Consider the following 14,522-nt stretch of genomic DNA (forward strand, 5'->3'; position numbering starts at 1 on the left):
CACTTGGGACCCCCAGCCCCCTCCCCACTGCGCTGCTGGGTGCCCACCTCAGGTGCCATCTGCACTGGGTACCCCCACCTTGCCCTGCCCTCCTGCTTGCCTGGGGGTTTGGCCACCGTGGGAGCCTGAGCTGGGGGTCCCAGCACTGCGGGGGAGCTCTCCCCGGTTCCCATGGCAGCCCCCTGGAGCTCATGTGCAGAGCGGTGACTTCAGCAGGAGCAGATGGAGCCGCAAGGAGTAAAAACATCCTGTTTCCATGCAAATGCCATCAGTAATAACGAGCCAGCCTGAAGGAGGGTTGTTATTGCTGCACCAGAGCTCTGCCCACAGGGGCTGGGGGTTTCCTCTGCCACTGGCCCCCACCAATGTCCAGGCAGATGTCCTGGGATTCATGGATGTGCCTGGGGCAGGACAGTGGGGTGAAAATGGGCACCCACGGGTGTCACCCCACAATCGCTACCTGTGTTCATAGCTGGTCCAGGACTGCGTTGGCACAGGGGGTCCCGGGAGGTGTGTGATGATGGGAGATGGCTCTGGCCTCGTCCCAGAGCGGTGCTGGCAGTGGGCTCAGTTCTGCCTGGCACTGCCAGCCCTGCGCTGGGGTGGAGGGAGGCCACGACACAGCTGCTGCCACCCGGGAGAGCTGCGCTGGCTTCACACGCGCTTCAGCTCTTGAAGGCATCAGAGCAGTTGTTAATTGTTCCTGATGCCGCTAATGAAATTATTGCTGCACAGCGCTGGGAGCCACTGCCTGGCCCCTGCTGCTGGGGACACGGCTGCTCGGCACGGCTGCCACAGGCTTTGGTTGCCACAGGATTTGGGGAGCACCCCAGGCACCCCAGTACAGCCTCAACCTCCTTTGACTTTTGCCCCTTGCTCACATTGCAGCTGCCCACTGGCGACGGCAGCACTGCTTGTGGGCACCTTGGCAGAGTGCAGGGAGGGGACAGAGAGGGAAGGGGCCACATCCTGCGGCCACATCCCCTGGGAGAGGCCAGTGTGGCTGAGCATGGGGTACCTTGCAGCCAGACCGTCGTGTATGGCAGTAAGGTGGGGCCCCACAGGTGACCGATGTTATCGCCAAGATTGTGGTCCCTCTTCTGTGACATTTCCCGTGGGGTGCCGGGCTGGGCTGGGGAGCATCCCTGGGCATCACCTGGTGGTGCGGTAGGGGCTTGGAATAGAGAGGGATGTGGAGGGGAGATGAAGCGCGTAGGAGGTGGGAGCTGCCGGGGGGTGTCCCGGGGGGTGCAGAGCCCGCGGGCGTCCCGGAGAGGGGGAGTGACGCCGTGCCGGGGATGCGCCGTGCCCGGGGGGGATGCAAGCCGGGGCAGCCGCGCCGCGCTGCGCTCGGGTACGGCGCGGACCCCCCGTGCCGGCTCGGGTGTGTGCAGAGGCAGGGGGTGCAGCGCCAGCGGGGGGAGCGGTGCCGGCGTTGCGGGCGGGGGGCGGCGGCGGGGGCGCGCCCAGCTGTTGCGCCGTCCCTTCCGCGGGCGGGTCCGCGCTCCCGCCCCGCATTGGCGGCGCCCGGGCGGAGCGGAGCGGCGCGGCGGCGGGCGGCAGCCGCGGCGGGGCCGGTGGCGGTGGCGGGGGCGCCATGGCCCGCTGAGGGCGGCGCGGAGCGCGGCCCGCCCTGCTCCCTCGCCCCGCAGCGCTCCGCGGGGCGCGCCATGGGTGCGCGGCCGCCCCGCCGCCGGGCCCTCCCCGCCGCCGCTGCCGCCGCTGCCGCCGCGCCGGGGCCGCTCGGTGCCCTGCTCGCCGCTGCCCTGCTCGCCGCCGCCGGTGAGTCACCGTGCGCCTCCCGCGGGCACCGCGCTCCGGGCGGGAGGGGGGACCGGCGGCGCGGCGGGGACCCGGCACCGGGACTGGGCGCCGGGCAAGGTCACCCGGGGAGCGGCGGCGGGTGGGCGTCCTGCGGGACGTCCGCCGGTGCCCTCCCGGAGACTAGCACCGCTCGTTCGGCGTGCGGGATGCCCGCTGCCTGTGGGAGGTTCGGGTGCTGGTGGGGCGCTCTCCCGAACCGGGGATGTGCCCGCCGCCCCACGGTGGCCACTGCCGTCCCCCGCTCCTTGCCCAAGCGTGGCTGCACACGCGTGTCCCGCCGGCACTGCCCCGGACGCTGCCCGCACTGGGGGGGTCTGGCGCTCCCCGCCACGGCTGCGCTCCCCACGGGCTCCACCAGCGCCGGGCAGCGGTGTCCGCAGCGCACCTGCCCCACGCGTGGTGTCCCTGCCCCACGCACAGCATCCCCGCAGCTGGCACAGTGTTCCTGCCGCTGCCGTCACTTGGCCGGGACACGGGGGACCGCGGGGAGGGGATGGCCCGGAGGGTGCTGTCACACCGCGGGGGTGCGCGTGGGTGGTCGTGACGGGGGGAGTATGCGGGACTGTATTGGTGGTGCTGCAGACGGGGACAGTCCGGAGCACGGCTGCCCCCGGCAATGCCTCCCCGGGCAGGACCCGGCGGGAGCGGAGCGGCCGGGTGAACCCTCGGGGCTTGGTGGCTCCGGCGGCCGGTCCGTGGGGTCGGCGGCCGGGAGTGCGATGGGTGCCGGGGCTGGCGGCCGCTGGCAGGTGTCACGGCAGACGGGAAGTGGCGGCTGCAGACAAAGGACCAGGCTGGGGGCGGGGAGCTGCGCGAGGCTGGACGTGAGCTCTGCGGGGGGTTCGGGGGAGGGGGGACTCCCCCTCTGCGCCCGAGGGTCCCGGCCCACCGACCCTCCACCCTCCAGCGGAGATGTCCCCTAGCGTGGTCCCAGTGCGTGGGTGGGCACGGCAGACACCCAGAGAGGCTGCAGCCCCAGTGCTCCCCACAACCGTCTGGGCATCCCCAGGGACCCTGCGTTCCCAGCATGGCCCTGTCTGCAGGGGGACGCTGCAGAGACAGCGCGGTGGGTGGGCACCCCTTGGCTGCAGGGGACCCTGTATGGAGGCTGCTGTGGGTACCGAACCCCAGGTGGGCATGGACCACGGCTGTCCCCATGGGACCCGTGGGAACAGTGAGGATGGATGGAGATGGGGGCAGAAGGGCAGGGGGTGCACCAGAGCACCCCATGCCAGCCCTGTGACAGGAGGTGTGAGGAGCCCGGGGGTGCCAGCACTGGCTCGGGCAGGGTGGTGTGGTGCTGGTCCTCATCACTCGCTTGGCAGGCAGCTCACAGCCGGTCATGGTGTGACTGAGCCCAGTCACCTGCACAGCCACTGCTTGGCACAAACGGGGCAGGGCTGGGCCTCTGCTCCAGCCTGGCAAGCCATGGCACAGCATGGCACAGAATGGCACAGCATGGCATGGCTCAGCTCTCCTCACCAGGGTTGTCAAGCCACAGGCTGGGGACAGCGAACCCAGATGTGCAGGCAAAGGGCCCCTGTCTGCTGCTGGGGCAGCATCCCCACTGTGGGCAGGGGAAGGTTCCCGCAGGGGAAGGGCGAGAACAGCAGTGAGGACTGGGGGTCACCCACGGGCAGTAGTGAGGGCTGAGCTCCCAAGGTGGGGGGCTGCCCTGCTCAGCTGCTGTACTGGCAGACAGGCAAGGGCAGAGGGGCAGGGTCCTTCCCAAGAGCTGCCCCTGCCCAGTTGTGCCACGGACCCTTCCCCTTGCCAGGCCCTGGTGCATCTCCTGCCCCAGCCCCACAGCGGCTCCTGCTCCAGCTTCTCTGGTCGGGGCCGCAGACTCTGCTGTAACCGTGCCTGAGCCACGCTGTGCTGCTGACTTCACTGGGCTGCCAGGAACCCCTGGACTCCAGCTGACAGCCCCCAGGCACTGCACTCCACAGCCTGCTGCCCCACAGCCCGGTGCCCCGGGTCATTCCATCATACAGCACCCTACAACCCATCCCTGGCTGGGCTCTGGTGGCTCCGTGGGGTGCGCAGGAGTGCAGGGTGGCGGGCAGGGCTGGCGTGTGCCGGGCACCGGGAGCTGCCGTGCCGGCTGTCAGCACGAGCACGCGGCAGACGCAGCCTGCCCAGGGCTGTTTGTTCTGGCTCAGTGCCACGCGGGGCTGGCACTACATCAAACTGTGCGGAGCCTGGCAGGTGCTTGCGGGAGGGAACCGAGATGCTGACGGTGCCACCAGGGGGTGGGCACCCCCGGAGTCACTGCAGGCACCTCACAGCCTGGCCCACCAGGGTGGCCAGCAGCACATGAGACCACCCTGTAACTGATGCTGGTGCCCAAGGGATGTTGGCATGGGGACTGAGTGCTGTGCATGTCCCACTGTTCCCCCCTTCCCTGTGCCCAGGGGTGCACCCTCCGTGCCAGCACTGCTCTGTCAGCACAATTGCTGGTCCATGGATTGCATGTCTGCTCACGGGTAGGCTGAGGTGTGCTGGCTCCAGACTGGGCACACTGAGACCCTGTCCCAAAACAGTCAGTCCCAGATGCCCAGTGCCCCTTGGCTCTGCCATCTGCCTGCTCTTTGGGTGCTGCTCCTGGGGAGGTGTCAGGCAGGTTGCTCCTCATGGGCCCCCAGACTCTGCTCGGCCGAGGCTCCTGCAGGATGGGGTTCCCAGGTCCCTCAGACAGCCCTTGCTGCCAAAGGGTTGGCAGGGTGAGGTGCCAGGGCTGCTGTCACCACTGAGTGACAGGGGAAAGACTGTGGGGCTGGATCCTGGCATCTGAGACTGTTTTCCCCTTCTCCTTCTGGTGGGATGCAGGACTGAGGGTGACCTTGACAGTCCTCCCGGTGGGGCCAGCGCTTGGCCACAGCTTTTGCTTCTCACCCTCAGTTAAAGGAGAGCCAGGAAAGCTACTCGGCTTCCCAGGATCGACACCCCAGCGACAGTTCCTGCATGTTGCACTGGGCCAGTCTTGTGTCCCCCACCATCCCAGTGCTAGACTGCACTGGGGGATCCCCTCATCCTCCACTGAGCACAGGACCCCTTCCCCATGCCGTGCTGCTGAGAGGGACTGGCAGGTCTTGGCACGAGTCCTGCCGGCACTGAGGGTCTGGGGTCTGTACTGCTCTTCAGCTACCCAGAGCTGATTGGGAACATGTCCCCCCTCAGCCCCGGCTCTTTGTGTGCCTGGAGAAGGATGCCCAGCACTGGATGCCGGGGCTGGTAGCCCTCAAACAGGCAGGTGGTTCCCCGGGGAGGGGCTGCCACCTCCGGCTGTCTTTGGTGGAATGGGGATCATTATCCTCAGACCCTGCGCATGGTGCAGCGTGGGTCATGTGCGGGCACAGCCAGGGCGTGCAGCCCTGGGCGGGCGCTGGGAGCCCTGCCCGCCCTGGCACATGCTAATTGCATGTAATGGGGAGAGCAGTATCAGCTCAAATCCGTAATTAGGCAGCTCCATTGTCATGCAAACCCGCCTAATTCATTCACAACCAGCACTCGCTTCATCAGCACCCAGACGCTGCCAGGCATTCACCGGGAGACAGGCACCTCCACCCAGCCTCCCCCCGTGGCCGTAGGGCTGGCACACGTGGGCCACACGCCTGAGGGGCCCGGACAATGGCCAGCTTGTGGGGACATGCCAGAAAATTGGGGACATGGTCCCAGGGCAGGCGGGGGCACCCTGGCGGACACGGTGCCCACTGGAGAGTGGAGGCCGTGTTGGCATCATGTGCCCACCGTCACATCGTCCCCAGTGCTCAGCACGCGCCAGGCTGGCCAGGAGCCAGGTCCCGCTGCCCAGCATTGGCATCCGACCCTGCTGGCTCTCTGCCCAGCCAGGCTGGCACTGGCACCCGCCTGGCGTGTCTGTGGGACTGTGTGAGGTGGAGAGGTGGGTGCAAGGGAAGCCTTTGCCAATGTCCTGATGGCCCAGGTGAGGGTTGGAGCAGCTGGGCAGTGCTGAGCAGTGCTGGGTGATGCTGTGGCCCATGGCTGGGGGCATCTCTCAGAACAACACCAGCTCATCATGGCTCAGAGCCAGCCTCTCCCAGCAGGATGGTACACAGCTCAAGGCCTCAGACGAGCTTTTTGATTGTGGCGAGTTGTGCCAGTTCCCTTCTCTGCACCCTGCAGAGAGCAAAGTGCCAGCGACGGGGACCCCTGTGTGCAGGGCTGGCACCCCCAGGCTCCCCTGGGAACAGATGGGCACCCTTTGCCCTCCCCCTAGTGCCCACCCTTCGCTCGTTAAGGCCGGAGCAATCAGCAGCAATTATGGCTTTAATTACCTGCTGCTGGGGCACACACAGAGCGCCGGCAAAGTGCGAGGAAATCTTTCATGTTAATGGTGTGCCAGGCCTGGCATGGACACGATGGATGGGGCACCAGCTGGAAGCGAATCTGCTGCCTGCAAAGCCTACAGGGATTTGGGGAGGTACTCGGAGGGGCACAGTGGGGGAGGCAGGTGGTGGCATTGAGGTCCCCACACTGCTGTGGGGACTCCAGAGTGGCAGCAGCAGGCAGGGGAGCCTGCAGGGGGTGGGGGCAGAGGGAGGACGGGGTGGGATGCCCCATCGGGGGTGGCTGTTGTGGTGGGCAGCAGCCTTCAGACAGACCCATGCCATAGGAGCGCTGTTCCACTGCAGGCAGCACCTGCTCCCTGCCAGGGGCAGCTGTGCCACGTGGGCACCCAGTGGCCGTGCCGGGGCTGGAGCTGCCGCAGCCACCGGCAGGCAGCCTCTCCTCTCCTCGCCAAGAACATGCTGACCTTCTCAGTGTCTCCCTGATGCAGGCACAGAGGCACCCACCAGGCTGCTCCTGGCACCACTGGGGACTTTGGCACCATCACCCAGGCACGATCAGCCCCTTGAGGACCAGAGGGACCTACTGGGGCATCCACTGGAGCCTGGTGTGTTCTATCAGTGTATCTCCCCCGACCCTGCTCCAAACGGGGCAGTGCAGTGTCCCACAGTCTCTCCTTGACCAGTAACACCAGTACACCTGGTGTTTCTGCTGCTTGGAGGCCCAGGTGCTATGGTGACAGGCTCTGTGACCACCTGGGGTGGCAGGAAACAGCAGGAGCTCTGTACATGGAGGGCAGGAGCAGCTAGGGGTCCCACAGTGCTGTGATGAAGGCAGGGGTGGTTGCCCAGAGCTCACAGCAGGGTGTCCCCATCCCCTCTGCATCCTGAGGTGGGTGTTGCAGACTTGTTCTGCAGCTTCCCCTCCATCAGGCACCACTCGTTAGCCCACGTGTTGGGGGGGATAATTGATATTAAAGCCCTGCTTAATGCACCGACTTTACTGGCTGAGATTTATCGGCGCTGGAGCAAACTGTGCTCCCAAGTCACCCCTTTGGCTGCAGGCAGAGCGGCGGAGGCTGTGCCCTGCCGCGGTGAGGGAAGGGGGTGAGGGGTGTGTGGAACCCAGCGCCCCCCCCCCTCCCCGGCCGCTCGTTCCCCGTCCCCGCCGAAGTTCCCCGGTTCCCTTTGCCAAGGTGACATAAGCATCTCGCCTGTTTCCATGGCAACGCAGCGCAGGTGAGCGCCGGGCGGATGCGGGAGCCGGCACGCGCCGCGTGGGGGCCGCTGCCCACGGGGCGCCCACGCCGCGCCCGCACCCACGGGCCGGGGGTGCCACGCTGGGAGAGGGACACACAGGAAGCGGGGAGCCTGCAGGGCGTGGAGGTGGATGCAGAGTGCGGGGCACCAGTGGGGTGCAGGGTGCCTGTGGTGTGGGGAGCGTCTGTGGTGTGGGAGATACGAGATCCCCGAGGTGTTTGGCATAACTGTGCTGCGTGGGGTGGCCGTGGTCCACTGCATGGTCGCAGGGTACCTGGGGTGCTCGTAGTGCATGCAGAGCCCACAGTGTGTAGTGTACCCGTCATGGAGGGGGTGCCTATTGTGCATGGGGCACCCAGACCACAGTCCCCCTGCTCCCTCACGGGGCTCCAGGCCAGCTCCAGCCTCCTGGCTATGCTACATTGCTCCATCCATGCCCAAACCACGTCACAGAGCCTCACCAGTGCCTGCCACAGTGCTCAGCAGCAGGATATCCAGGGCTGGGCAGCACCCCAGCAGCTCACTGCACATCCCCAGCTCTGTTTGCTGTCCATGCTCCCCCCGCCCCGCCCACAAGGCAGCCAGCACCTCGCTTGGGTGGGCAGCTGGGGGGGCTCCATACCCATCCTGCCTCCTCCATGCCTTGCTGCTGGTCTCAGGCTTCCTGCGCCCCTCCACTCAGCCGTGATGGATAGACACGCAGCTCGGCAATCGCTGTACTCATTTCACGTGTGATTAAAAAGCTGGTCCCGCAGCACAGTTCACCCGGCGCGTCTGCCACAGCCGCCCGGGCGGGAGGCAGCCGCGGTGCTGTGCAGCAGTAAACATGGCATTTCATAAATAAACTGGGTTTATTTACCCAGTGCCCACGTGCCAGCATGGCTAGTGCAGTGTGGGCACCCGGGGTGCCCGAGCAGCAGTCACAGCGGCGGGACCCGCGGGTGATGCGGCGAGCTGTGCCGCAGCCGGCACAGGGACAGCACCGCGCCGGGGACTGCAGCGCCTGTCCGTGCCGTGACCCCCGGGCCGGCCCCAAGCTGCGGCTGGGGGGGTCGTTAAACCAGTGAAATATGAAATGCCTGTATATCCCCGACAGGAGTTTTAATTAAATTAATTGCCAGTGACATTGTAAAAGTGCTGATGGGGTAATAACTGGCACGTTATGGTCGCCGTTTATCTTCCCCGCGTAAATTAGCTGCCGCACCTTGCTCGTCCCGGGGGGCATCGCGGCAGGCTCGGCAGCACCCACTCCCTGGCTCCGAGGGGCCTGAGCCAGCTGGGGGAGCAGCAGGGCCTGGAGCCTCCCTGGGGGACTCAGACAGGGCCCAAGGGACCCCCGTGTCGCTCGCGTTCCCATCATGCAGGCGGCCGTGCCAGGCGGGAGCCAGCCGAGGTGGGCACAGGCAGTGGGGTCCCATGGGCACATGGGGAGTGGCTGGTGGTTGCCAAACGAAGGTACTTAATTACTGCGCATTCCATCCCATTTAATTGCTTATTAAATCCTAACCAGCCAATTAGCAGCAGCAATTACAGCTTCATTCAGTGACACAATCGCTATTTTATCGTTTGTTAATCAAATGCTTATTTAGGGCCCTGGTTTATTAACTCTTTCCGCAGCAGGCACTGGCAGGGCGGGGGGGGTGGGCGGAGAAGAAGCACCTGACTTTGTCTGGGTTGGGGGAAGTAGGTATCATGGCACTGTGTCATGTCCCCAGCACTGCTGTCCCCATGGGGGCATGCGTGTGCAGCACTGAGCCATCCTCACTACCCTGGGGACAGCCAGCCCCCACGTGCCATGTAAGAGTGGGTGTCAGTGGCACAGGATAGGGCACACTGTTGTGCCATTCTGTGTCACCATCACGTGTCCAGCATCCCTGTGCCACTCTGGGGTGCAGCAGGGCAGGACGTGCCTGCTGGTCAGTGCCTCACAATGTGCTGAGAAGGGGGTGGCAGGCGCCCCGGAGGCGTGAGCAATGGCCCTTGTTGGTCACACTACATTTCCTTTTCATTAGTGCTAAGTGTGGACATGAGGGATCGGCAAGGGTTCAGCGGGCACAGCCACTGTGTGGCTGCTTTCCCTGATGGATGGCAGGGTGGGAGAGGGCTGCCGCACTGCTGGTGGAGGGGACAGTGGGGAGGCACAGGGCCACTGGCATGTGGCTGTGCCGGCGTGCCAGCCAGGGCACGTGGAGGTGGCCAAGCCCCATCTCCCCACAGGTGCTCAGCAAAGCGCGACCGTGGCCAACCCAGCATCTGGTGCATCCCCGGACCTGCTGCCGCACTTCCAGCTGGAGCCGGAGGATGTTTACATTGTGAAGAACAAGGCAGTGAGCCTGGCCTGCCGTGCCACCCCTGCCACCCAGATCTACTTCAAGTGCAATGGCGAGTGGGTGCACCAAGGTGACCACGTTACGCAGCACAGCACCGACCGCAGCACTGGTGAGCACCGGCAGGAGGGGCGGTGCCAGCCCCACTCCTGGGAAGCCACGTGTGCCACCCTTGGCGGGGCTTGCATGGGGCTGGGGCCACTGGGACAGCCTCTGCATGCCAGTGTGACGTGCCACTCTGCGGTCCCAGGGTTGCCAGTGATGGAAGTGCGCATTGAGGTCACCCGCCAGCAAGTGGAGAAGATCTTTGGACTGGAGGAGTACTGGTGCCAGTGCGTGGCCTGGAGCTCCTCCGGCACCACCAAGAGCCAGAAAGCCTTTGTGCGCATTGCCTGTGAGTGTCTGCAGGTGTTTGGACAGAGTGTGGGGTGCTGGCCCCGCCTCCCATCTCAAACCTGTGCCTCCCCAGATCTGCGCAAGAACTTCGAGCAGGAGCCGACAGCCAGGGAAGTCTCCATCGAGCAGGGCATCGTGCTGCCATGCCGCCCTCCCGAAGGCATCCCCCCTGCCGAGGTGGGTCCCTGCAGCTGGGCAGGACAGGACGTGGCTGAGGATACCCCTCTCCCAGGGTGATGATGTGTGTGGCCCCAGGCAGGCACCCAGAGATGTCCCCTGTGCCCTACAGGTGGAGTGGCTGCGCAACGAGGAGCTGGTGGACCCGGCACTGGACGCCAACGTCTATGTGACTCCAGAGCACAGCCTGGTGCTGCGTCAGGCCCGCCTGGCCGACACCGCCAACTACACCTGCGTGGCTAAAAACATTGTGGCCCGTCGCCGCAGCGCCTCTGCTGCCATCACCGTCTATGGTATGGCCCCTCCACGCCAGTCCCCACCATGCTGCCCTGGTGTCACTCTCCCTGTCCTGTCCCTCCCTGCGTCCCCTTAGTGGCAGGGCGCTGACGGGTCCCTCTCCACCCAGTGAACGGCGGCTGGTCGACGTGGACGCAGTGGTCAGGCTGCAGCACCAGCTGTGGACGGGGCTGGCAGAAGCGGAGCCGGACGTGCACCAACCCCACACCCCTCAATGGGGGTGCTTTCTGTGAGGGCCAAAATGTGCAGAAAACCGCCTGCACCACCCTCTGCCCAGGTACCTGCCCTGCTCGGGGCACTGCCATCACCGCCACCACCCCATCGTGCCGATGCTGCACTCCCCACTGCGCCCGTTGCGGTCCCTGTCCCCACCAGATGTCTTGTCCTGCAATTCCCCTGTGTGTCCGTCTCTGCCGGCCCTGGGGCAGGGAAAGGGGGTGGCAGCAGGGCGCTGACCCCAAGCTGTGCCTGCAGTGGACGGTGCCTGGTCAGAGTGGAGCAAGTGGTCAGAGTGTGGGGCCGAATGCACCCACTGGCGCAGCCGTGAGTGCTCAGAGCCAGCGCCACGCAACGGAGGCCGGGATTGTCATGGCCCCGAGCTGGACACCCGCAACTGCACCTCTGAGCTCTGCACCCATGGTGAGCGTGGTGGGGATGGCAGGGTTGTCCCCTGGGAGAGGGGACCGGGGGGTGACCACGTGTGCTGATGCCCTGCCCCACACAGCTGCCCCTGGCACAGAGGACGTAGCACTGTACGTGGGGCTGGTGGCCGTGGCCGTGTGCCTGGTGCTGCTGCTGCTGGTGGGGGTGCTGGTGTACTGCCGCAAGAAGGGGGGCCTGGACGCGGATGTGGCCGATTCCTCCATCCTCACCGCTGGCTTCCAGCCTGTCAGCATCAAACCCAGCAAGGCTGGTGAGTGAGTGTTGCAGGGACAGTGCACCCACACTGGAACACAGTGTCCTTTGGACCTGCCAGGGGGTTTCTGGGCAGGGTCTGTCTGCTACAGGGCACCCCTGCATGGGGTTCTGTGGCCTGAGGGGGTCCCTGGTCTTGAGTTGATTCTTTGCCTTACGGGATCCCTGACCTAGGGACAGGGACTCTGAATCTTGCAGTCCCTGACTGTGGGGTCAGTGCTTTATACCACACAGGGTGAAATCCCTAGGGGTGGTGCCTGTGCCCTATGGAGTCCTCACTATGGGGCAGGTACCCCATGCCCTCTCAAACTGACTGTGCCCACCACTGGTGAGGATCCCCTCTTTCTGCCTTGCCCTGGCGCCACGGTCGCTTGCTCTGTGCTGCAGACAACCCCAGCCTGCTCACCATCCAGCCAGACCTCAGCACCACCACCATGACCTACCAGGGCTCGCTCTGCCCACGCCAGGATGGCCCTGCCAAGCTCCAGCTGCCCAATGGGCACCTGCTGAGCCCGCTGGGTGCTGGACGGCACACGCTGCACCACAGCTCACCCGCCGCCGAGGGCGCTGATTTCGTGGCCCGGCTCTCCACACAGAGCTACTTCCGCTCCCTGCCCCGTGGCACCAACAACATGGCCTATGGCACCTTCAACTTCTTGGGGGGGCGCCTCATGATCCCCAACACAGGTACAGCGGGGTGGGGATTCCAGAGCACTGCCCAGGCAAGGCAGGATCCTCATGGGGCTCACCCCATGCCTGCACCCCCATTCCCACCCAGGGATCAGCCTGCTCATCCCACCTGATGCCATCCCACGGGGGAAGATCTATGAGGTCTACCTGACCCTGCACAAGCAGGAGGAGGTGAGGTAGGTGCTGGGGCTGCTGGGGCACGGGGCTGTTGGAGGGGGTTCTGTCCTGACTCAGCTGCCCCCATCACTGCCCCAGGCTGCCCCTGGCTGGCTGCCAGACGCTGCTGAGCCCCATTGTCAGCTGTGGCCCCCCTGGGGTCCTCCTCACCCGCCCCGCTATCCTGGCCATGGGGCACTGCGTGGAAGCCAGTGCTGAAAACTGGAGCATCCGGCTGAAGAAGCAGTCGTGCGAGGGCACGTGGGAGGTGAGCGGGGGCGAAAGGTTTCAGGGATGGAGGAGGGACAGCCATGGCTGAGGTGCATCTCTGCCTGGGTGCCGCAGGACGTGCTGCAGCTGGGCGCTGAGCCGTGCACAGAGCTGTACTACTGCCAGCTGGAAGCGCAGGCTTGCTACGTGTTCACGGAGCAGCTGGGGCGCTTTGCCCTGGTCGGGGAGTCCCTCAGCATGGCGGCCTCCAAGCGCCTCAAGCTGGTCCTGTTCGCGCCGGCCGCCTGCCCCTCGCTCGAGTACAACATCCGCGTCTACTGCCTCAGTGACACCCAGGACGTCCTCAAGGTACCGGGGTCCCCAACCTGCCCATCCCGGCTTGGAGCGAGAGCTGCGCCCCTTGTGTGCAGCATCTCCTGCCTGACTGCTGCTTGTGCTGGCAGGAGGTGATCCAGCTGGAGAAGCAGCTGGGAGGGCAGCTGATCGGAGCCCCCCGGGTGCTGCACTTCAAGGACAGCTACCACAACCTGCGCCTCTCCATCCATGATATGCCCAGCTCCCTCTGGAAGAGCAAGCTCCTCGCCAGCTACCAGGTGAGGAGTCTGGCTGGTGTGTGGGGATGGGGATGGAGGTGTAGACAGGTGTCCCTGCCACTCTGACACCTCCAACTCTGTCACCCACTGCAGGAGATCCCCTTCTACCACATCTGGAGCGGGCTGCAGCCCTTCCTGCACTGCACCTTCACCCTGGAGCGCCTGAGCACCAGCACCTGTGAGCTGGCCTGCAAGATCTGGGTTTGGCAGGTGGAGGGAGACGGGCAGAGTTTCACCGTCAACTTTAACATTGCCAAGGTGAGGGCAGGACTGGGCCACTCCTGGGGGTGGCCATAGGATTGCCTCACATCCCTTTCCCTCCCTGCTCATGCTCTCCCCTAGGACACAAGGTTTTCAGACTGGCTGGTCCCCGATGAGGTGGGCACCCCGGCTCTGGTGGGCCCCAGTGCCTTCAAGATCCCCTTCCTCATCCGCCAAAAGATCATCAGCAGCCTGGATCCACCGGGCACACGGGGAGCCGACTGGAGGACACTGGCACAAAAGCTCAACCTTGACAGGTAACGCAGACTGAGGACAGTGCTGGGGATGGGGTGGCATGGTGGATGGGGGCAGGGGTTCTGGCCTCATCCTGCACCTATGGATGGATCCTGGAATGCTGTAGGATCCTGGGAGAGGGCTGCTGCACAAGGTGAGGCTAGCATGGGGCTGGTAATGGGATATGAAGCCATCCCTGTGCCCTAACATGGTCCCTCTGTCCCCTTCCAGCCATCTCAGCTTCTTCGCCTCAAAAGCCAGCCCCACAGCCATGATCCTCAACTTGTGGGAAGCGCGGCACTTCCCAAATGGCAACCTCTCCCAGCTGGCTGCGGCCGTGGCCGAGGTCGGCAAGCAGGACGGTGCCCTCTTCTCCGAGGCTGAGTGCTGAGCATGGAGAGTCCCAGGGGACCACCACCATGGGGCTAAGGAGGGCCCTGGCTGGCCCACCAGGCTCCTACTGCCCTACAGCGCACAAGGAGGGCTGCCTGGCCCCCTTGGCAGGGCAGGATGCCCCTGTCCCATGGCAATCAGGCCCCTCCGGCACTGTGGCAGCAGAACTCAGCCCAGCCCCAGGGGTCCCAGAGCCCCACGGTGGGGACTGGGGGGGCCCTGGGTGTGCGTCGTGCGTGCGGTGCCGTCGTGCTGTCTGCGTGTGGGGCCGGGTGGCCCCGGGCCCCGTGCCGTGTTGTGTAAAGCCCTTTTTTTTAATTCTGTATTAAGTGCATTCAAGTATTTACACTTGGCCTTATGTACATAGCGGTGCCGCGGGCGGGGGGTCTGCCGGACGTGAATGTAAATAAATTCGATATATATTGCTACGTGGGGCTATGCCCGGCCATGCGCTGCCC

At 65.3% G+C, this 14,522-nt stretch overlaps 1 protein-coding gene across 2 annotated transcripts; it reads left to right on the forward strand.

The window, feature by feature from the left end:
• Positions 1-1,526: 1,526 nt before the first annotated feature.
• On the forward strand, positions 1,527-14,492 carry UNC5A (unc-5 netrin receptor A). 2 transcript variants are annotated; one of them, XM_063413320.1, is made up of 16 exons: positions 1,527-1,782; positions 9,612-9,833; positions 9,972-10,115; positions 10,191-10,294; positions 10,407-10,587; positions 10,701-10,868; positions 11,066-11,230; positions 11,316-11,504; positions 11,894-12,193; positions 12,285-12,372; positions 12,452-12,620; positions 12,698-12,931; positions 13,027-13,176; positions 13,270-13,434; positions 13,519-13,694; positions 13,903-14,492. In XM_063413320.1, the coding sequence occupies exons 1-16, from the start codon at positions 1,671-1,673 to the stop codon at positions 14,060-14,062; spliced, it is 2,727 nt and encodes a 908-aa protein (XP_063269390.1). In that variant the 5' UTR covers positions 1,527-1,670; the 3' UTR covers positions 14,063-14,492. The 2 variants fall into 2 exon arrangements, with proteins under 2 accessions (XP_063269390.1, XP_063269389.1); XM_063413319.1 differs by lacking the exon at positions 1,527-1,782 and having other exon boundaries at positions 9,066-9,833.
• The last annotated feature ends 30 nt before the right edge of the window (positions 14,493-14,522 follow it).

This window comes from Prinia subflava, chromosome 16, assembly GCF_021018805.1.
Source record: "Prinia subflava isolate CZ2003 ecotype Zambia chromosome 16, Cam_Psub_1.2, whole genome shotgun sequence".
In the NCBI taxonomy this organism is placed as follows: Eukaryota; Metazoa; Chordata; class Aves; order Passeriformes; family Cisticolidae; genus Prinia; species Prinia subflava.

Bases quoted from the DNA above. Each gene is read 5' to 3' on its own strand.
- UNC5A (XM_063413319.1), top strand. From the start codon at position 9,476: ATGGATGGCAGGGTGGGAGAGGGCTGCCGCACTGCTGGTGGAGGGGAC. The intron at 9,834-9,971 runs GTGAGCACCGGC...CTGCGGTCCCAG, and splicing joins CAGCACCGACCGCAGCACTG to GGTTGCCAGTGATGGAAGTG. The intron at 11,231-11,315 runs GTGAGCGTGGTG...TGCCCCACACAG, and splicing joins CTCTGAGCTCTGCACCCATG to CTGCCCCTGGCACAGAGGAC.